The sequence below is a fragment of the Monodelphis domestica genome, chromosome 7 (assembly GCF_027887165.1).
Source record: "Monodelphis domestica isolate mMonDom1 chromosome 7, mMonDom1.pri, whole genome shotgun sequence".
NCBI classification, from domain to species: Eukaryota; Metazoa; Chordata; class Mammalia; order Didelphimorphia; family Didelphidae; genus Monodelphis; species Monodelphis domestica.
This window is the reverse complement of record NC_077233.1, coordinates 189,381,563-189,404,492: the sequence shown is the minus strand read 5'-3', so window position 1 is coordinate 189,404,492 and position 22,930 is coordinate 189,381,563. Positions and strand designations below refer to the sequence as shown.

Below are 22,930 nucleotides of genomic sequence, written 5' to 3'. Positions count from 1 at the left end.
GTTTGAAAATACTTTCTTCACAACAGAGATTTCTAGGTCACAAGGTTTCTTTTGGGGAATGGAATTAGAACAGAAGGCAGGAAACCATTTATCTTCTTAAATAGAATTAATATTAAGTATTGGTTCCAAGGCAGAAGAGTGGTAAGAGCTAGGCAGTGGGGGTTAAGTGACTTGCCTGGGGTCACACAGTTAGGAAGTGTCTGAGGCCAGATTTTAACTAGGGACTAACCATCTCCAGGTCTGGGTCTCTATCCACTGAGCCACCCAGCTGTCCCTAAAATTTTTAAAATGTAGGATGGTCAACATTTTCCCTAAAATACTCGTTTCTCAATTATTTAGCTAGGACCCAACACATGGAGTTGTCTATGTTATACTGGACTACCTTATTTTTCTCCCTTCTCTCAACTTTTGAGCATGAAGGCTATAGCAGTAGTTCTGGTAGAAAGCGGGTACATAGGTATGCATGCACACCCAGAAGGGTTATTTCTAGGAAAGTCTATTTAGGTCACTCTGCCCCATATCACTCATCGGTAGGCCACTAACTTGAAAGGGCTGGGAAATACTATCCTCCACAATTAAGCTTTAAGAGAGTCTAAGTAGAACACACAGAAGCTTTTAAGACCAAAGTAATAGTCGGCCTGTAGGTTATTGCTGACCCTTTGAAGTTGAAAGGTGTCTTTCAGGCCTAACCACTCGCCCCTGAAGTGAAGCTGACCTGGTCTTCTGCAATGACATGATACAACTTTAACTATTTATTCATGATTGCTACCCACTGGGTAACGCCCTTTCCAAAAACTGGCCGCCCTTAGAAACCAGCGTTTTGATGTTTCTAATGCAATCCGGCCTTTGCTACTGTTCTCAGTGATCATGAAATAGAGGACCTTGCTTCTGTCTATCATCTTAGCTCTCCATAGAGTTGCTCCTTTGGGATTCAGAAACAAATACTGTGGCCTTCTCTTGCCCTCAGCATGTCTACTAAAAGCTATGGTGGCGTGAAGGATAGTGTTAGATAGCCTTCTCTTATGGGACATACTTGGCTCTCAGATCCCGACAAGGGAGCAAGACCAATCCTTAAGGTCAGAGAAATAAAAATCTAAGCTGAATAACTTTCCTCTCAGACACCTAAATGAATTTCCACTAGTACAGTTACTCTGCTGGGTAAAAATGGCATCCCTTGTTGCTTCATCTTTCCCAATAGTTGCAGGCTCATCTCACTTAAATCATTTCTTTCAGCCTAGCAAAGTTAAAATTGAATATGGATCTGCTTCCCTCCCCTCCTCCAAATAACGTAGACACAAAGGGGGTGGGGGCTAGGCAATGGGCATTAAGTGACTTGCCCAGGGTCACACAACTAGGAAATGTCTGAGGCCAGATTTGACCTCCAGTCTCTAAGCCTGGCTCTCAATCTGCTGAGCCACCTAGCTGCCCCTCTTCTACCTGATTTTAAATCGATAACACTGTATTTTGAAGAAGGAAAGGAATGAATACCTACTATGGGATTGAAGTTAGCCCTGGACTTCCTAAGGATAGAGAACCCTACCTTCATTTAAAAAAAAAAGTCTAAACTAATCCTTCTCTTTTAATGGAGAACTGCCCTTCTTTTAAAGGACAAAAAGACAGGAACATGATGATCACAATTTTCCAAATCCAGATTTTCTGCTTAAGATATAGCTTAGACTTGCACAACAGACATGTTCAGGCTAACTTAAATGATCTAATCTACACCTGAAAAAGCCTTCTGGATTTTTTAAATTCAAATTGTACTCTCATCTTGATTTGTTTTTCCCCTTTTAGTCCAATCTAGATTTGAGAAGAATTTGTTTTCTAAAAGATGTTTATTTTCTCAAAATGCACAGGCGAGGAAATGAGACATCTTTTGCTCCTCCCAGAAGATCTGGAGGCCGAAGAGTGATTGAAAATGCAGAAGGCTCAGATGAAGAAATAGATGCCAGAGATACAGACTTCAATGGAACCAAAGCCAGTGAATAAATACTCTGCTTGCATAGCTCACTGCAGCCAGGTACCCCAAAGGACAATATTTAGCAGTCTAAATCAGTTTTCAGTTCCAGTACCACGAGACACTCAACAAACACTCTTACAAGCAATGATTTTAAAAACACAGTCCTGTCATCAGGCAATATATTGAAATGTTCAGTCGTTACCAAATTAGAAAAAAAACTGACCAGGAAATGTGCCATGCATGTGTGCCTTCTCTCTGTCCCTCCTGAACTGTGCAAATGTTTTGAGATTTTTAGAAAGTACAACCACAGGATTGAATCACTGGCAGTTTTTAAACCCAGATGAGCCTTAGTTTACAAGAAATGGGGATGCAGTCACCACATCGGGTGATCCTGCCCCCATCATCTTTTTTGTAACTGCATACTCTTTGTCTGTTTTGCATATGCCTTTGTTGGGGAGGGGGGGTTGTTTTTTTTTGTTTCTGGTTACTACACTTCTGATGCACAGTTCACCACAACAACTAAGTGCCTTCATTAGTAACACTTTAAAAACAAAATAATTTGCTCAAACTACTAAAACAGAAACGTTGCACTGTTTTATATGCACCCTGATTGTGCTTATGGACACTTTCACTAATAAAAGGTTATAAATCACTAGAATGCAGTGGATTTTTCTTATTGGGGAATTTCCTCCATGGACTCCAAGGAAAATAGAGGAGTCGGGGTAAAATAAACTTTGAGAGGCTGCTTGGGAGCAGTGAGTCCAGTGAGAAGTCGACACCAACAGTCAATGAAGATCACTCTAGGCCTAAAGCAAAACTACCCAAAAAAGGGAGGGTTTTAGAGGGAGATGGTACTTAATTTTTTTCTAAGAATCCTTCTAAACTCAGGTGACCAGCATCATTTCAAATGTCACTGAAGTATATGTGTGTCTCAGACTATGGGGTGGCAATGGATTCCTTCAGAATTGAGATGGCAAAAGACCAGCTTGCACACACATATTATTAAGAACAAACTTTATTCTGTACATTGACTCAGCCAGATATGGTAGATTCAAGAGAAGGAAACCGAGGACAACTCATTTCCATTATAGGAAGTAAAAAGTACCCATTAAAATGATAGCATATTAGCACACCTTTATCAGTGCCATCACCTGAAATAACATGTTTCTAAAAAGGCTACCTGTGTGGAAAGGATTTTTTTCAAAGATAATTCATACACATTTCCTTGGTTAAAAAAACAAGGCTTTAAACCACATGACAAAGAACATATAAAGGCATACCCCATATAATGCTACTCTAAACATTATCACTTTACAATATCAAATCCTTAATAAATTATAGCCAAACTGAGATAATGTCACTAAACCTCACTGTAACATCATTTGACTGACTGCCTATTTATAATATTTCTCTATGAAACTTAGTTGACTCCCCATAAAGTCATTTCACCCAATATTGTCCTTTTGTAGAGACATTAGCCAGGGTATGCACCTATGTATAAAGGCATTACATAACTATCTTGGAATTATTGCTTAGTATAAAACAAATTAAAGCATTACCTTCTCTTGACAAAAAAAAATTTTTTTTTAGAAAAATAAAGCACTTTTTCTGATACAAGTTTAGAATATTTCTTAGATTAATAAACAACAGTGGAAAAATTTCCACTGAATAATTTCAGTAGCAATTAAAGCCATATTCCCAACTCAAAAGATTTTTGATGTCCTCATGAAAACAAAGGCTTTTGATTCATCAAGATGAGAATATGCCCCTGAAGTTAAGTGTGGTTCCCCCATCCAGGCTGAAGTTACAGAAAAGGTGTTGCAAACAAGCAGTGAGGAATATTGCAGATACATAGAATCTTCTATGTCTGAAGCATTCTTGAGATCAGTCTTTCCTTGATGGAAAGGAAACCTTCCAAAACAAGCAAGCTCCATTAAGAGCCTTTTTAAAGAAAGTCTTGAGTAATTCAAATTTGTCTTTGAATGAAGCCTGTTTTTTATAGATTACCTGATTGGGGGGGGGAGGGTAGTTGGGGGGGGGGGGTGACCTGCCTCAATTTGCCTCCTGAAACCTGAAAATGAAACCAACACCTGCAAGTAGATTCAGTCAATTGTTACAATTTACTTATAAAATAACCAACTTTTACTGACCTTGGTCAAAATGAAATTTAGCTTGGAAGTGGACTAAAAGTCTTCGGATAAAATACCTACATAACTCAGTAATAGGTTAAAAAGCTCTGGCTAGGTAACAGGAGTAGCCCTGTACCATTTATGCCTTTTTTAAAACAAGTATTCCATAGGAATACTTCCTTGTATTCCTAGAAATAACTTAAATGAAACCATCTCTGAATAAGCGTATACAGCACTAGAAGTTCCATTCTGGACAAAATAGATCACTCTCAGTAGTGTATTTTAAATGATGAGGGCCCTCTGAAGGACGGAGACAGGCATCAGGAGCTACAGACACATATATGGGGAATTGATGCCAAGTAAAACATGCTCTTGGCTATAAAGCCAGTTATGACATCTGAGTTGGCCAGGGATTTGGCCACCATTAAGTTAGAGCCATTTTCACAATAAACAAGTGACAACACCAAACTACATTTGGTAAGAAAACTTCTGCCTGCAGGCCAGCTCCCCACATCTTACCCTTGGTCCACAATGCATAGAGGTAACTACTAGACCTGTTTGTTATTTCATTCAAATTAATTTTAAAGATTTTTCAAACATAACAAAACTAGAACACCAAGGTCTTCAATGCCTTGATTCTTAAAGCAGCATCTTGACTACACCCTGGGGTGATGGCAGTGACGGTGATGGAATACTTGAAGGAAGCTTTCCAAATTCCAGTCGTTTTCCTAACCTTCAGACAGAACACAAATCAGGTTATAAATACAGTAGGTAATAATTTGTTTACACTAGGACACACAAAATAAGCAGCAGCAGAATCTAAAGGCCAATAATTATGCAATTACTTCCTCCTCTATTGGTGAGATTATACTTGCCTCTGATTAGTGTTTAATATATTAGGATTAAGGAGATGTTCAGGTTCCAAAAACTGTCTAAAAACAGTGATTTCTAACAATTCAGAAGAAATCTGCAATCGCTCTCACATCATAGTGGCATGACCCCCCCAAATTCCCAGTTACTTTTGCCTAACAGAGACCACTGAGAAACTTGGCTTAGTCTGAAAAGGTGAACATATTTCCAAATAAACTCCATGAATCCAGAACTTGCTCCTGATAACCTTTATTAAAAATAAAAACAAAACCACACAAACACACAAATAAAACAGATTGGGACAGCTAAGTATTTCCAGATCTAGTGACTAGGTCTGGTAATCTTATCTGATCCAGTTAAATATCAATTTCCTGAAAAATTTCCTGGAAAAAATAAAATATTTTTCCAAGAGACACTGAATGGAATTTGAAATTAAAAAGATATACAGTAAGTTCCTGAACAAATGACTTAGTTGACATGAGTACTAGTGCAGAATTCTCATAATGTTGTGACAAGCCAATGCTATGGGATATTAAAATAAGATGAACATCTCATTAGCGATTTGCCCAGACTAGATATTGTTCAAATCAGTTCCCAAGAGTACACAGGAAAGATAATATGTGCTCTCAGAGGGTTCTCTTAATTTTTCAGAGAGGTCAGTGAGAGGTAGAAGAGTCATGAAAGATTACTAGGGATATGACTGCTTCTAGGGCATTGCCCAGCAAGCAGACTTTTTATTTCAAAGGAACCAGTAACTTGTTCCACCTGCCTCTGCAAGGAAACCATAGCAAAAAAATACTAACCCTTTCTCTCCCAAAGGCGCACTGGTGCTGTTCAGTCGTTTGTCGCTGCCATCTCGGGTCTTGATCCCTCTCCCTGAGGATGCAACACTTGCTCTGTTTGGGGACTGATCATATACAAAGTTTCGACAGGATGCAAGTTTGGACTCCAATGCCTAAAGAGAAATGTTTTCATCTCTGAGTTAGAGACAAGGATGGAAGTCAAGTTAATTACAGAGACCTGATTTCAAAAATTAACTGCTTTCTACAAAGTGATGAACCCTAATTGCCCTCTCATTCAGTTCTGAGGAAACATGCCATACAACCAGACCTTCAGGAACTCCTGGAGTTTTTGTTTAGGCCTTTAAACATAGGCACACATGCAAATATAAACTAAATTCCAAACAGGTGCTGGCTTTGCCCCATGAAAGGAGATGTTGTGAAAGGTAATATAGCATCAAGTGAGTCTCAGATCTTGGCACAGACATCAGCAGGTGCCGAAACTTTCAACTTTGTTCAATATATTGGAAAGTAGATAACTTTAATGAAATTAGGCTTTTTAAAGAAGAAAACTGAAATGAACCATAAGAGGACTTAGTTCCAACTTTCCATGAAGTCAAACGTGGGTACATAAGAAAATAGGATAAACTCTGTATTCTGTAGCCTTCAAAGTAGTGTTTTTTTATAATTATGAAGTTTGCTTACATTAATCCCAGAGTAAAGCTTCCCTTACAGTGAATACCAAACATATACAAGCAAATTTTCTGCCTGACCTTTTAAAATATTCTCTTTAAGAAATTAAGGGCATGAGAAATAAAGAGAAACAAATATGGCCTCAAAGTAGCTCTCAACTTTCCAGAATTAAGTAAATCTCTAGACATTTTTAAAAAGATAGTTTGGGAAGAATAATCCAGGTAGATCCTCCAGCATGACATACAGCCACTTTGGGGAAAGGACTGTATGTCTTAGTTTGAAAGCACAGAGTTCTAAATGAATTCTATTCCAGAATATACAGATTCATGGATTGAGGGCTGGAAGGAATCAACGACATCAATAGATGCAACATATTCTCATATACGAGATAAGAAAATTAAAGCTAGACCATTTAAATGACTTGCCTAAGGTACACAGGTAGGAGTGTCAGGGGGGAACAATATAAAGAAGATGAAATTCCTCTTGATTATGTTACTAACCTTTCCTCTTTAGAAGCTCAGTTGTTAAAGTTAAGTAAAAATATGTGCCAAGCTCTCTGCTTAAGTGTTGGAGATACAAATAAAAGCAAACAAGACAGTTCCTGCCTTCTAAGACTTTACATTGAAATGGGGGAAGACAACACACAAAGATCAGTTTTTTCAATATTAAATCATTCAACCTTTCAAAAGAGATCAGTTTTAACCAAATACAGACAACACATCAAAGTGTCATGTTCTGCTGCACAAAGAGCCAAAGACAAAATTCATACAACTCCTCTATCAATAAATTAACAGATCTCGACCGGAGTGTCACTGATCTGTCTGAATTCGACATGTGGACGAGGCCATACAAAACAAACAAAAGCCATCTAATCTTACCCCCACTTTCCGAAGCAAATCTCCTACAATGTTGAGTGCAGATATCCTGGCAGCGGGCGTGAGAGGAGTGCCCCCGTAAGTGTCGTCTAGGCCTTACAATATGGAGAAGGGGAAGATTCTTAGAAACACTATGCAGCTCCAAGACCCTAGACCAACACATGGCAGAGAAGCTTTCTGCCAGATTCTTGTTTGCATTTTCACTATGAATGGCTCCCAATTCTACTATACTACAATAATACAACAAACATTTTCTATCATCATTCACAACCACATTCTACCACTTTAGGATTTGTTCTGTGAGTAACTCTTGAGGTCCTGTATAGTACATGGCAAAAAATTTTTTTCCAAGGAAGCCCAGAATACATACTACCAAATTCTAGAATGACCAAGTATTTGTATTAAAAGGACCTGTTAACATTAGATAATAAATACAAAGTGTTTCACAGTCATCTTTATGAGTTATCTCAGCAAAATTCTAGAATTCAGGCAATTCTATGACTATTTATAGATGCAAAATATGATGTACAAGTCAAATTATTAGGCTTGACAGGGCCACACAATTTTTTTTGTTCTTATGTCTTTCCTATTTCTATTTCTCAAGTTCTTTCTCCAGCAGTGGACATTCACTAGTTATTCTTCAAATATTAATTCTTGGTTGCTAGGGCCATACAATTTATCAGTGGAATCACTAGAGCTAGAATTCACTTCATTGAATTCTCACTCTATTATGTAGCCAAGGTTAAAAAAGCTTCCTGGGTGATGTTCAGAACCCAACCAGCTTTTTACTTCAGCTCTTCTCTAAGGCTGATACCTCAGACATTGGATTGATGCCATCCATTCCTACACATTTAAATACATGTATACATATATAAAAACAAACCAGGGTAACCACCTTACTCCTCCCTCCCTTTGATCTCTTTTCAATAAACACTAGGAATTTCTCTCGCCATCCCTTTACCTCTCCTGAATGATCCAGGTGTGTTTACACTGGCACTGGGTCCTCGGTGTGCTACAGGTGTGGATGGCACAGACATGGTGGCCTGCACAGCAGTGTCAGTCCTCTCTGCTTCCAATGAACTGTGCATAGGAGTCCTGGGTTTCTCCTGCTTCTGCTGCACAGCTAATTCCTGTCTCAAGTCTTTCAAGGGACAGGATGAAAAAAAATTCTTTCAGTCTAAATTGCTGTCATATCTATAGTTGATGTTGACGATAAAAACAAACTGAAGGGATAAATTCTAGAAAGAACCTGTACAGTATTTAGTACAAATAGAGAACCATTCCTCCCTCTATCCCTACTAGCCCTTCAAATAACCTAGATTGTAAATGCCAAGGTCTCCTTCTATCCAAGCTCAGGCATTGGCCATGCACTGCCTAACTGATTGTTGGGACCTTGGATACCCCATCCCACCATTTGGAAAATTCAGAAGAGTTGAACAACATGGTGCCTTGTTCCTCTGAAATCTAATGATTTTACCTCATGTAATGAATTGAAAGGGACAAGATTTTAAACTTGTCTTAATTCCCATTAGGCCACATAGGAGTGTAAGTTGGCAGGTAGGAGCTCCATGAATGGGACAGTTCCTCCCATCCTTGCCCCTAATTCATGTCCTTTGAAGTAAAGGCAACACTGATGAAAGATCTCTCCTGAAATGGAGACTCCCGACTACTGTTATCACAGTGATCAAGCCTACTGAGACAGAACCTAACATGAGAAAAGAATTTCAGCAGGTTTCATATGGACCATAGTCAAATTCTATGGAAGAATATCTCTTGTTCTCACACAGACAACAGGGTGAGGTTCCTGATCTAAAGCAGTAATGTGCAGTCTAACAAGTCTTTGTCTGCATGAGCATTCATTAAGAGAGCAAACTTCAACTTCCCAGCAAAAGGGAGTGTCTGATTAATGCTGTGGAATGGGGCAGGGAAGGTGGGGAATGAAGTGGATGACTGGCTGAGGCCGCTAGGGAAAATTGTAAAATTGCATAAATCTCCACCCTAACCTCTGGCTTCATCTTTCAATCGCTGAACAGATTCCAGGAGATTCTCTTTCTCATCAAGTTCACTCTCTAGAAAGGCATTTCTTTCAATGGCCTGATTCAACCTCTGCTCGAAATCTTCCAAAGACATGATAGTAGCTCTGTGTTGAGAAAAAAATTACACCATAAGTTCACACTATACAATTCTTTAGAAGACAATATTTTAGCAAGCTTGGTTAAAGAAACTAAGCAAATATCTTTCTTCAAAGAAGTAACATTTCTATATCTTAAATATTCTTTTTTTAAGAAATAATTTTGCTTTCCTATCCTAAAAACAAAACAAAAAAAACAGATTAAAATATGAAAATCAAACTGTTTATCCACCTTACCGTTTTGCTCTTTCCAAGTCATCATTTGCTTGTTCTAATTCCCGGATATATTTTTGTAACTGGTCTTTAATTGCTTTGGTCTGTGCAAGGTCATCTTCTAATGCAGAGATCTGTCGGTAACCTTCAGAATGCTGCATTTCAAACTTTTCCTGAGAAATTAAACCAATGCCATTTGAAAGATTTAACATTTCTGAAATATTCCATTTGCTTCTCTTCCTTGTAAAAGTTGATCCTACAATTACTACTATGTAGCTTATCCAAATACAATTAGTCCAACCTCTCTCAGTTTAACCAATAAATGAAGACCACAATGACCTATTTCACTAAGTATTTTATTTGTCTAGATCAAATATCATTAGCAAAGAAGATATTCTCCTTAATATCTTTTCTATTCTTTTGTTCCAGAATATTCCAATAAAGCACCAGGAATTTAAGAATTTTCTTTGACCTCTAGAATATCCAAATTTGGAAGGTCCTTTGCCTTTTTGGCATGCTTTAAGTAATCCCTTATAAAAGTAAGACATAGATCCTCCCTGACCTTTCCTTCAATGGTCTTTTCATGTCATATGATATATTTGATAAGCTCAATTAGAGACCACTTTACTTTTCTCCTTTTAAAATTTCACAAGATACCTACCCAAACAAAATAAAAGACTTGCCTTTTAATTTTTCTAATTAAAGTCCATATAACCATGATAAGTAATTTGCAGTCATCCTGAAATCACTGCTAAAATGGAAAAACCACCGACTTCTTATGTGGAAGGACAAAGATTCAATTTAATTTTAAAAATATAACATTTTTTTTCTTTATTCTGTTCTGTTGACAAAGCTGTTTCCAGAAACAAATATGAGTCAGTCTCTGGGAGTGTTTTAGGTGATGTAATGATGAATGGGCCAGAGAGTTGTGGAAAGAGCCATTGTGAAAGAACATCTGAAGAACATACATTGTTCACACTGTGAGGAGAGAAAAGCCATTCGACATCCTTAATGCTTTTGTTCCCTTTGGTGCTCAGTTTCCTGGCCAAAGGCAAAGACACAGCTTAACCAATCTCCACTTCAGTAAGTTAGCAAACCAGGAAGCACAAGCTAATGTCACTCCCTTATGACAAAGCTGCTCATATTTGAGTTCCCAAAGATTTGATGATATCTCACTTTATTTTAATGGGTGGTTCTCTAGTCTTTATTCATATATTAGGGAAACAGAGGGTATTGAATAACTATAAAGTATGTCCTAGACAGCTGATGTTCCTTCAAACAAATGTCCTGAAATAACACAGGTTTGTAACACACTTCTCTATATACTTACATATTTAAATCTTTTCTCTTTTGAAAGGATGAACATGAAAGAATATTGCTGAAAAGTTGAGCTTTCATTTTGTCCTAATTATAATAAACTGTCAGCTGATTCAGCTATCAATGGATTCTCTGTTTCTTCCTTTAACAGTTTTATATTCAACTTGTGATGAATAAGTCAATTGTCAGGAAATCAGTCTCAGTTGAATGTTTCTATAAGGTGATTTACAAATGAGTATTTGTTGATGGTATTTTTGTATAGAGGTTTAAAAAAATTCCAAGTTATTTCCACTTCTCCCTATATTTTCTACTTGTTCCACCTTTAAATTCTGATATAGTCTCCAATATTGACTTTTTGGGATCAGTCTAAGTAATATAACCGTTCATGCTTGAGTTAGTATCTTATCCAGCACCAGTAATTTAGCTTACATCTGGATTACTGTAACAGCCATTTAGTTTTCCTTTTTCAGATGCTTGCTATTTCAAAACATCTAGTATACTACTGTAAGACTCATCTTCCTAAAATGCAGTTTGGGCTCATATTTACTACTCTGCTTAAGAACCAACAGCAATGATTTCCTGTTGGTTACCTCATCATGTTCAAATTTCTTTCTGCTCTAATTTCACAGCTTCTCAAAATCTAACTTGACCAGTTGAGATTAGAGATTTGCATGGTAGGCAGCTGCCTAGAAGGAGCAAATCCAATCTATCTAACAAGCATTTATTTATTTATTGACATTAACTTAAAAGAATTTTTTCAATTACATGTAGAGATAATTTTTAATAATTATCTGACATTTTGTGATTCAAATTCTCTCCCTCACTCCCCCAAAGAGACAAATTGTCTGATATAGGTTATACCAGTGCTGTCATGCAATATGTATTTCCAATTTCCTCATACCAGCTGATAATAGTTTAGTTCAGAGTTGATCATCACATAATATTACTATTACTGAGTATGATGTTCTCCTGGTTCTGCTCACTTCACTTTTAATCAGTTTTCATATAACTATAATGTTATGTTAATAGTTACAGTTTTTTCTGAACTCATACTGCTCCTTATCTCTTATGGTGCAATAGTATACCATCACAACCACCTACCACAACTTGTTCAGTCACTCCTCAATTAATTAAAATACCCTCAGTTTCTAAATCTTTGCCACTACAAAAAGAGCAGCAATAAAGGTTTTTATACAAGTAGGTTCTTTTCCCTTAGCTTTGCTCTCTTTGGGCTATATACCCAGAACAAGGTATTGTTGGATCAGTGTACACTGTTTTATGGCCCTTTGGGTGTGGTTCTACATTGTTCTCCAGAATGATTGTATCAGTTCACAACTGTATTTGAGTCCCAATTTTCCCACATCCCCCCATTTTTTGGGTCATATTAGCCAACCTAATAGGTATGAGGGGGTATCTCAAGAATTGTTTTAATTTGTATTTCTTAGTCAATAATGATTTGGAGCATTATTTCATATGACTATTGATAGTTTTAATTTCTTCATCTGAGAACTGTCTGTTCATATACTTTTACTATTTATTAATTGGAGAATGCTTTGTATTCTATAAAATTTGGCTCAGTTCCTTATATATTTGAGAAATGAGGCCTTTGTCAGAATGTGAATTTCAAAACTACTCAACCCTGTTCAAACCATTCTTTAGAGGATGGGATTTGGCTATTTCCTGATCAATAACAATAGAGATACTTGGAATGACAGAACCAGGTGTTGGAAACTACAATCTCCACCCTACTCAGGGTAACAGGATTTAGGAAGGGCTGCAGAAAAGCTCAAGATTTAATTATTTGAGAATATGGCCTTCAACAGACATGTGCAAAGGGGACAGACCTTCGGGCAGTCCTAGGTTAAGCTAGAGCCACCATTGGCACAGGTGAGACAGAGGAAGTGAGGTAGAGGAGAGCTGAGGAGGCTGGGACTTCCTTTGTGGAGGGAGGGGGTTGTTTGAGCCTGGTGCTTGGAGAGGAGCGCTCAGACTGTTTCTCCATTTTGGTCATGTGAGTGATAGGGACTGATCTCTTTTCTTTGCCTTGGCTATCCAAAGCCTTGGGCCTTTGGGCCAGCAAGCCCTATTCCTCTCTCTCTGTCTCTGTCTCTGTCTCTCCTTGTTCTCTTTTCCTTCATATTTCCCCTCTATTGTAAAATAAACTACCATAAATTCCATTTTAACTTTTTGGGATTTAAATCCCTGGAGACCAATTTAATATACTCAGTCCAACCATAAATTTTAACATAACCTAGTGTTCCAAGTAGGCTAGTTCAGCATCAATATTCTGAATGTCTTTTGGGAACCCTGCTTCCACAGATTTAACAAAGACTGGACATGAAACTCGTGGGACCAATGAGCTAAGACTTGAGCCTCCTTTCCCCATAAGAGATTGAAATAGTAGTATAGGGGAAAGATATGTCCCAGAGATGTTGAGGAAAATGTTTGTACTTTTTTCTTGCTATATCTTCAAAGTAAACATTTTTGTAAAAGTTAAAAAAATAAAATAAAATTAGTTTAGACTTAGTGACCTGAGGTCCCTTCCAATTCTAAAGCTGTAAACAAGAAGTTTGTGTTTTTTCCTAAGGGTAAAGGGATCCACCAAACTTTCTTGAGCAGGGGTGTGACACTGTCAAATTGGTGCTTTATGAAGACAATTTCAGCAACTGTATGGAGAATGGACTGGAGTTGGGAAAATTAGAAACAGAAAGGCTAATTAGGAAGTTGTTGCAATAGTCCAAGTGAGAGAGAATAAGAACTGTATGAGTAGAGAGGAGAGAATGGAAGGAACAGAAGTTATGAATATAAAACTGACAAGGTTTGGCACCTAATTTGTAAGGAGGGGCAAGGGAAAGGGCAGATTTAAGGATGATTCCATGGCTACAAACCCAAATTACTAGAAGGATAGTGACCCCCTCAACAAAAAAGGTTAGTCTGGAAGAAGGATAGATTTATTATTGATGAGGCAGGAAAGAAGAAACAAAGGAAAAATTAGAGATGGATAAGCATATTTTGGAGTTATCTATCTGCAGAGAGATCACTTAACCCATGGGAACTGATGAGATAAGAACATCCAAAGAAGGTAGTGAAGCAGAGAATGGGGCCCAGAACAGAAAGGCCCTAAAACATGGTTAGGAGACTGCTGGGAGCCATCAGGCTATGATGTCTTGACAAAGTCACTCATAGTAGCTAAGGAGGCCACAGAGTGGCCTTTGGCAAGATGTGATTGCCCACTAGTCCCCCTTGTATGACCTCTCTCATTAATATCCCTTACCTATGGAATTGACATGATTGCTATTCCCCCTAACCTCAGACGGAATAATACAAGAGCAAAATATCTATATTCTATTTCTCTATAACATCACCAAAAGACCAGACCCTCAAACCCAATCCCAAAAGACTACCATGGGTTAACTTTTACTTAGGTATATAGTTCCCAATAAAACCACAGCTACAAGTCAAGCCCAGAACTTTCCAACTCACAGAAACTTATTCTCATGAAGTCAGCATTCAAATCAATCATAAAGGCCCATACAAAACGTGCAGGTACACCAAGCTTCATCATGCCTCAGTGACTTGATTCTTCCCCTTGAGAAACTCCCTAGTAAACCCTGAAAAATGATCAGTCTAATATTAAATCTGAATTGTGTTCCTAGTACCTTTCGACCTCAATGATATGACTGTTGAATTGTCTGATTATTTCTTTTTATTAAAAGTAGTAAGTTAATTTCCTTGATTGTTTGTAATCTCAAAACTCCTCACAGGGTAATGAGAAAATTAAGCCACCTGTGATGAAATCATTTATCTTGTGTGAAACCTTTATGCTGTCAATAATCTATAATCACAATACAAGAATATAGAATGTTAATCAAATGATTTGTTAGAAGTTAATGTATCACTTTTCCAATTATCTCTATTTAGACATGTGTGTTGGGTAATGTATCTGTGTATCAAGAAAATGGATAATAAAAATAAACATCAGGCCTGGGGATGGCAGAGCAGCTATCAGGTACAAAGCATGCCCATGGTCGTAACATATACAGCTATCTTCTGTTTGTTATTTTCTTGACTGACTGTTCACCACCTGTCAGAAACCCCTGGAGTCTTGAGTGAAGCTGGACCTTGCCTATAGCAGGAGACAAGACACTGATAAAGACACCACAAGGCATACTGAGAAACAGCAGGCACAAAAATAGGAGAAAACGCAAGCAACTAAGAGTCATGAAAGCAGGAGGAAAGACAGCCAGAAGAAGAATGTAGTCAACAGTCAACTGCTTCAGAAAGTCCAAGAAGGATGAAGACCAAATCTAGCTGTTAAAATATGGTGATGCCTTTGGAAAAAGCAGTTTTACTTGAGTGGTAAGAGGTTTTTAAGCCAGACTACAATGAATTGAGAATTAAACAAAAGGAGAATAAGTAGAGAAAAACAAGTATTAATGGCCTTCTTTTGGAGTGGTTAGCTATAAAAAAGAGATTTATGTTCAAAGTTTGAAAGAATGGTAAGATCAAATAATGGTTTAAAAAAAATAGTAACAGGAGCTAGTACTTATATGGCACTTTCAGGTTTGCGCTAAGGATTTCACATATATTATTTCATTTGATGCTTACAATAATCCTTTGAGGTATGTGCTATTTTATTTTATTATTATTAATTATAAATTACTAATATATATAATATATAATAATAATACATATTATTATTATTATACCCCTATTTTACAGATGAGGAAAATGAGGCTGAGGAAGTCATGTAGGTGATAGATGTATCTGAGACAGGATTTAAACTCAATTCTTTCTAAGTCCAACACTTTCTATAGTTTTGTCCTAGTTGAGCCAGTTACTAAACTCCTTAAGAAAGAAGGGGGAGAGGGTAGCTGGGTAGCTCAGTAGATTGAGAGCCAGGCCTAGAGATGGGAGGTCCTAGGTTCAAATCTGGCCTCAGACACTTCTCAGCTGTGTGACCCTAGGCAAGTCACTTGACCCACAATTGCCTAGCCCTTACCGCTCTTCTACCTTGGAACCAATACACAGTATTGATTCCAACACAGAAGGTAAGGGTTTAAAAAAAAAAAGAAGGGGGAATAACATGAGAGTTAGCCATTAACTGAAACCAGAAACTAGAAGGATGATACAGATGATGAATAGATCCACAAGGGAATAGTAGTATCAGAGAGAGGGACTGAAAGTGGCAGTAAGGAACAAAATCTTGTAACAAACTACTCTTCCTCCTGACCCAGAGGAAAAGGTATACCCACTACTAGAGGTGTCTGGGATTGTAGTATCTTTTAAGGAGAGCCAAGTGTCTGTTGAGTTTAAGATCAAAGGTATATAAATAAAAGTTTAAGATCAAAGGTATATAAATGAAAATCAAAGAAATGTATGTCTACAGTAAAATCTAAGCCATTCCATAGGATGGATAATAGAACAGGACATAGACTAGAGAAAGGGAAAGGGCTGAGGAGGAAGAGAATGAAGGACCAGAGAGAATAAGCAGAAGAAAGGTGTTTTGAATAATTAAACTAAGGACTCTAAATTAGGAGGGAGTTTGCTAGCCATAGGCCAGGCAAGTTCCAAAGAACACTATTCAATGTTACTTTTTATAAATGAACACGATTCTTCAAGCTGGAAATTCTGCTCTCTGGGACATGTACATATTTATTTTGGAGTAAATTAAATTGCATGTGCAGATGGTTCAAAGCCTCAAGTGGAAAGTAACAAGTAAGGGCATAATTTTCTGAAAGTGAAGGAGTCAGCTGTCTAGGGCACACAGTCTGCAGGTCCTAGCTACCCATATCCCATCTTCACCCAAAACAAACCCTCTGTTTCAGGAAGATCAGGATCTTTATATCTCCAGTATCTGCCAGGTTTCTTCTTACCAGTGTGTCTTTGTGCACTTAAAATACTCACTTTCCTTTAACACTTGCAAGAGATTTCCGTTTTCTCTTTTTTTAACTGATGCTTCTTTTTGTTTCCCTCCAAGATTCACCACTCAACAGAACCCTCCCTTGTAACAAAGAAATGTTAAGAAAAGCAAACCAACCCACTGGCCAAAACTGACAACATGGGACTTCAGCTTACACCACCTCTGGCTTGTGGATAAGGAGGACTACTTCACCAACAACCCTCTGAAATAAAAATTGGTGCCCCAGTGAGACCTATGGTCAGATCCTTCTTACCTTAATTGTTTCGAGCTCCATGCGAAGGCGGTTATTTTCTGACAAAAGATCCCGATTCCTGGTTTCAATCTGTTGCAACTGGGTCTCCAGCTCAGCTTCATATTCTCTACTTCCTTCTTGGAATTCCCGCAGTTCCTCTTGTGTATTTTCTGCCCTAAAAGAGAATTCCCAACAACCAACTTATATGCAGATGCCCAGAATTCTGTGGAATAATCTAGTACCTTCATCTTTTATTTTTCCTTTTTTCTCTAACCTCTTGTCCAAGATACCTGAAATCTAAGAGATGACATAATATCAAATCTAAAAATGTCTTTAAATAAGTAAAAGGGAATCATAATTTACAGAATAAAACTTTTCATAGAAGGCTCCCAGGAGAGAGACTCTAAATGAACACCCTAATGCAAATACCAACAACATGGAAATGGGTTCGAAACAAGAACACATGTGATACCCAGTGGAATCGTGCGTCGGCTATGGGAGAGGGAGAGGTGGTGAGGAGGGAGAAAATGATCTTTGTTTCCAGTGAATCATGTTTGGAAATGACCAAATAAAATAAATAAAAAAAAGAAGGCTCCCAGGATTATTAACTCATCAGAGATGAAATCTGAACCCAGATACTGTGACTTGAGAGCCAATGGGCTTTTCTTATATCAGGCTGCCACAGGTCATAATATAATGAGAAACCATTAAAAAAAACAAACCCAGAGCCAGAGACTACCAAAGAAACAAAGTCTTAAATATCCTTTTTTCCCCTCACAAAGATTTGCTTTTCAGAAAACATAAGAGCTGACATTTGCATAGTCCTATATGGTTTACAAAATACATTATTTTCTCATCAAAAGAGCCATGTAAGGTAGATACTCATCAAGAAACTGGGACATAGAGACACTAAGCAACTTGCTCAATCAAAGTTACAGAACTACTTAATGGCAAGAATAGGATTTAAACTCTGGTCTTCTGACACCAAATTCTGGGCTCTTTTCAATACACTATGTATGCTTACGACATGATACTGGGGATAGCTCATTTTCACTATTTTCAGAATTTATGGGATATTAAATGTAGCAGTTAAAGAATCACAGAATGACAGATTTAGAGCTGGAAGGAATTTTAAGGATCAAAGTCCAATCTCACTCATTCTATAGGTAAGGAAAGTGAGGGCCAGAGAAGTTAATGACTTGCTCAGGCTCAAGAAAACTAGTACTTCTCTGAGGCAGTATTTGAACACAGGTCTTCTTGACTCCTAGTCCGGCATTCTATCTACATTATGCCAGTCTACAAGGAGTTAATATGGTAGAGACAATGTGACAGGATCAATGGAAAGTTGAATAACTTACCGCTGCTTATATTGGATAGCTAAGTCTTTCCAGTAGCTAGTTTCTTCTTCCTCAGAGCTGAAAGTCTTCCTACCCAAGTCCTCCATGGTAAGAATATGAGGAGAGAGCTATTACTTTCAAGGCATACTACCTATAAAAAAAGATTTAAACATTTTGACATATCTGTAGCCCAAAAGTTCTAACTAAGAGATACTGGGAAAAGAATACTTACTTTTATTGTTTATTAAATTTTTTATTTTAATAACACATTTCCACGTTTTCCAAAATTATATGGTCCACAGTCTTCCTCCCTTCTTCCCTCTCCCTGAGCTGAGCTGAGAAGCAATTCTGTCTGGATTATACAAGTATTATCACGCAAAAAATAAGGGAAATAATAATTAAAGTAAGACAAAACAAAATCTAGCAATCACCAGGATATTCAGGGCATACAAAATATTAATATTTTCATTATAGGAGCTAATATTTAGAACTTTTATTAATGATCAGCAAATTCGATTTTGCTAGGGTAATACTTTCTGTTAGCATTTCTCTTCTCAAGGCAATTATCTGCTGCTTCTCTTCATTTCAGGCTCTACCTATTCACATTTTTATCACCTATTTCCCTCTCTCCTCCCACATTTGAAGAGGGAATATATTTTGTATCTCCTCCACAGCTTCCCTTCTCTTATTAGCAGTCTTTCTGAAATCTGAGTTTTGCTAAAAATGTAAAAAAAGAGGGCAGAGTCAAGATGGCGGCTTAGAAGCAGCAAAAGTTCAGACTTCTGAAAACCCTTCCTTACCAATCACAAACTGAATGCTCCTAGGGGACTGAAATTCAAACTTAACAACAGGACAGAGCTGGGGAACCCTCCTTCTGGACTCAATTCAAGAGGTACGCCACCCAAAAGCCGGAATCTGAGAACACTTGGGTCTAAGGGGAAGGCAGAAGGAAGTTCCCAGGGCCCCTCCCCCCCAACCCAGAGCGCTGAGCCCTCAGTGGCAGCGGGAACCTCTGGGTGGGCAAAGGTGCTGGTCTGGAGGGTGTACCTTGTGAGCAGGGCAGTGCCAGGCTCAGAACATCCAATACAGACAGCAGGGAAGCAGCCAGAGAGAGATCGAAGAGCTGGCAGCCCTGGTGGCTGGGTCCTTCCATTTGGCTCCAGTCTCACCAGAGGTTTTTGCCTCGGGGCATATCCAGACCAACCCAGTTGAACCTAATCCCATCAGGAGTCCTCAGAGCTCAGGGAGGCCAGGTTCCCTACCCCCCAGAGTGCATGGCCTCTCCCAAGGACAGGAACCTCTGGGCAGGCAAAGGCACTGATCTAGAGGGTATACCCTGTGGACAGGGCTGTGCCAGGCTCAGAGCATGGAATGCAGGCAGCAGGGAAGCAGCTGGAGAAAACTGGAGAGAGCCTGGGAGGCTGAGACCTTCCATTTGGCTCCAGCCTTCTAGGAGTTTTCGGCCTCAGAGCACATACAGCCCAACCTAGCTGAACTTAATCTGATCAAAAGCTTCCAGAGGGCAGGGAAGCCAACATTCTTCCCCCAGAGACTGTACCAAGAGATCTGACAAAGCTCCAAGAGGGGAGACTGACAGAAAGCTCCAAAACCAAAAAAAAAAAAAAGAGAGGAGCAAGAGCACAGACAAATACGGGGAGCAAAGAAGGGGTAAGGGGTAAATACAAGCAAACAACAGAAAAAGAAGAAAGAAATTACAATAGACAGATTCTGTACAGGTAACGAGCAAAGAGTGAACGAAACAGAGGGGGAGGGATCAGGAAAGGAAAAATTAGAAATCCCAGGGAATTGGATACAGGCTTTGGAAGAACTCAAAATGAAATTCAAAACACAATTAAGAGAGGCTGAAGACAACTGGGAAAAGAACTTAAAAACTAAGATAAGTCATCTGGAAACAGAAAATAGTATCTTGAAAGCCAAAATCAACCAGCTGGAAAATGAGGCAAAGGAGATGAAAGATGAGAAAAAGGAGATGAAAGATGAGCTAAAGAGGATGAAAGATGACCTCCAAAGAAAATCAGACCAGAAGGAAAAGGATGACCAAAAAGCCAGGGATGAAATCCAATCAGAATACAACAACTAGAATTAAGTGACCTCTCAAGGCAGCGGGACACTATAAAACAAAACCAAAAGAATGAAAAAAATTGAGGAAAATATGAAGCATCTCATTCACAAAACAGAGGATTTAGAAAATCATTCAAGCAGAGACAATTTAAGAATCACTGGTCTACCAGAAGACCATGACAAAAGAAAAAGCCTGGACATCATACTACAGGAAATTATTCAAGAAAACTTCCCTGATATCCTAGAACAAGAGGGAAAAGTGGATATTGAAAGAATTCACAGATCACCTCCTATACTTAATCCCCAACTGACAACACCCAGGAATGTTATAGCCAAATTCAAGAACTATCAGACCAAAGAAAAGATATTACAAGCTGCCAAGAAAAAGTCATTCAGATATCACAGAACCACAGTAAGGATAACGCAGGATCTGGCTGCATCCACATTGAAGGACCGAAAGGCATGGAATATAATATTCTAGAAAGCAAGGGAACTAGGTCTACAACCAAGAATCAACTACCCAGCAACACTGACTATATTTTTACAGGGAAAAGTATGGTCATTCAACAAAATAGAAGAATTCCAAAAATTTGTAAAGAAAAGGCCAAATCTGAACAGAAAATTTGATGTCCAAGCCCAGAACTCAAGAGAATCATCAAAAGGTAATTAAAAAAGAGGGGAAAAAAGAAAAACAAAACAAAACAACAAAAAAACCTTTTTTTAAAAAGAGACTCAATAAGTTAAAATGATATGTATCCCTATAAGAAAAGAGGTCATTGGTAACTCTTAAAAAATGTTATTACCTGGGCAGCTAAAAGAAGTACACTTAGAGAGAACACTGCAAACTGTATATGATGAAAGGACAAGACATAAATAGGTATATAGATATATGCATGCATAAATACATACACATGTGTATGCGTATATATGTATGTATATATAACTAGAGCTAAAAAATAGGTTAATATTAAAAGAAATGGGAAAAGAAACAAATGGGGGAAAATTTATATGTCACAAAGAAGCTCATGGTGGGAGGGGGGAGAACACCAATACACTGGAAGGGTAAAGAGGTCAGAGACAGGAAATAATCAACTCTTATGTGCTTTGAAATTGACCCAAAGAGGGAAGAACAATCCAATCCATTGGGGCAGAGAATAGATTTGCGCCCTATAGGGGAGTAGAAGGGTAACAAACGGACTGGTGAGGAGGGAAGCAGTACAAGGGAGGGAGGGGGTAGGGGTTTTTTTTTGAATTTTAGAAAGACTACAGGGAAAATAATGGGGGGGGGAATAAGAAGGGAGGGGGGTAGAAAGGGAAGTAAAATAAGGGTGGGAACTAGGGGGACTGATTAAAAACAAACACTGGTGTAGAAGGAAATAGTAAAAAAAGAAAAGCAGGACCAGGAGTAGAAATCAAAATGCTGGGAAATACACAGCTAGTAATCATAAATCTGAATGTGAGTGGAATGAACTCACCCATAAAACACAAGCGAATAGCAAAGTGGATTAGAATCCAAAACTCTACCATATGCTGTCTACAAGAAACACACATGAGGAAGGTAGATCCGCACAGGGTGAAAGTAAGAGGGTGGAACCAAATCTATTGGGCATCAACTGATAAAAAGAAGGCAGGAGTCGCAATCATGATATCTGACAAAGCCAAAGTAAAAATAAATGTAGTTAAAAGAGATAGGCAATGTAATTATATCCTGATAAAAGGCAGTATAGGCAATGAGGAAATATCTGTACTCATGTATGCTCCAAATGGCATAGCATCCAAATTTCTAAAGGAGAAACTAGAGGAGCTCAAGGATGAAATAGATAGAAAAACTATACTAGTGGGAGACCTGAACCTTCCTCTATCTGAACTAGATAAATCAAACCAACAAATAAATAAGAAAGAGGTAAGAGCAGTGAATGAAATCTTAGAAAAATTAGAGTTAGTAGACATGTGAAGAAAAATAGGGACAAAAAGGAATATACCTTCTTTTCAGCAGCACTTGGTATATTCACAAAAACTGACCATGTATTAGGGCATAAAAACATTACAAACAAGTGCAAAAGAGCAGAAATAATAAATGCAACTTTCTCAGATCACAATGCAATGAAAATAATAATTAGTAAGGGAACACGGAGAGGTAAATCAAAAATTAATTGGAAATTAAACAATACGATTCTCCAAAACTGGTTAAAGAACAAATTGTAAAAACAATAACTTCATTGAAGAAAATGACAATGATGAGACATCCTTTCAAAACCTATGGGATGCAGACAAAGCAGTACTCAGGGAGAAATTTATATCCTTGAGTTCATATATTAACAAATTAAGAAGGGCAGAGGTCAATGAATTGGGCATGCAAATTAATACACTAGAAAGTGAACAAATTAAA

The 22,930-nt window shown here is 38.0% G+C and overlaps 2 protein-coding genes across 7 annotated transcripts in view; one reads left to right on the top strand and one right to left on the bottom strand.

The window, feature by feature from the left end:
• Nucleotides 1-2,612, top strand: part of MYH11 (myosin heavy chain 11) — a 134,361-nt gene extending 131,749 nt beyond the window's left edge. For 2 of the 3 annotated variants that reach the window (XM_001366001.5, XM_001365941.5), the window contains one exon: nucleotides 1,857-2,612. In XM_001366001.5, the coding sequence (XP_001366038.1) occupies nucleotides 1,857-1,989 (133 nt within the window). In that variant the 3' untranslated portion in view covers nucleotides 1,990-2,612. The remainder of the gene's footprint in view (nucleotides 1-1,856) is intronic. The other variant, XM_007498607.3, reaches the window with a different exon arrangement.
• Nucleotides 2,613-2,959: 347 nt separating this feature from the next.
• NDE1 (nudE neurodevelopment protein 1) overlaps nucleotides 2,960-22,930 on the bottom strand; it is a 34,698-nt gene continuing 14,727 nt past the window's right edge. For 2 of the 4 annotated variants that reach the window (XM_007498608.2, XM_001374858.4), the window contains exons 2-9: nucleotides 18,481-18,610; nucleotides 17,144-17,297; nucleotides 9,675-9,823; nucleotides 9,310-9,446; nucleotides 8,268-8,447; nucleotides 7,310-7,401; nucleotides 5,763-5,914; nucleotides 2,960-4,822 (exon numbers count right to left, since the gene is read on the bottom strand). In XM_007498608.2, coding sequence (XP_007498670.1) covers nucleotides 4,729-4,822; nucleotides 5,763-5,914; nucleotides 7,310-7,401; nucleotides 8,268-8,447; nucleotides 9,310-9,446; nucleotides 9,675-9,823; nucleotides 17,144-17,297; nucleotides 18,481-18,566 — 1,044 coding nt within the window. In that variant the 5' untranslated portion in view covers nucleotides 18,567-18,610 and the 3' untranslated portion in view covers nucleotides 2,960-4,728. Of the gene's footprint in view, nucleotides 4,823-5,762; nucleotides 5,915-7,309; nucleotides 7,402-8,267; nucleotides 8,448-9,309; nucleotides 9,447-9,674; nucleotides 9,824-10,980; nucleotides 11,163-17,143; nucleotides 17,298-18,480; nucleotides 18,611-18,691; nucleotides 18,812-22,930 lie in introns of those variants that run through there. The other 2 variants (XM_056806195.1, XM_056806196.1) reach the window with 2 other exon arrangements.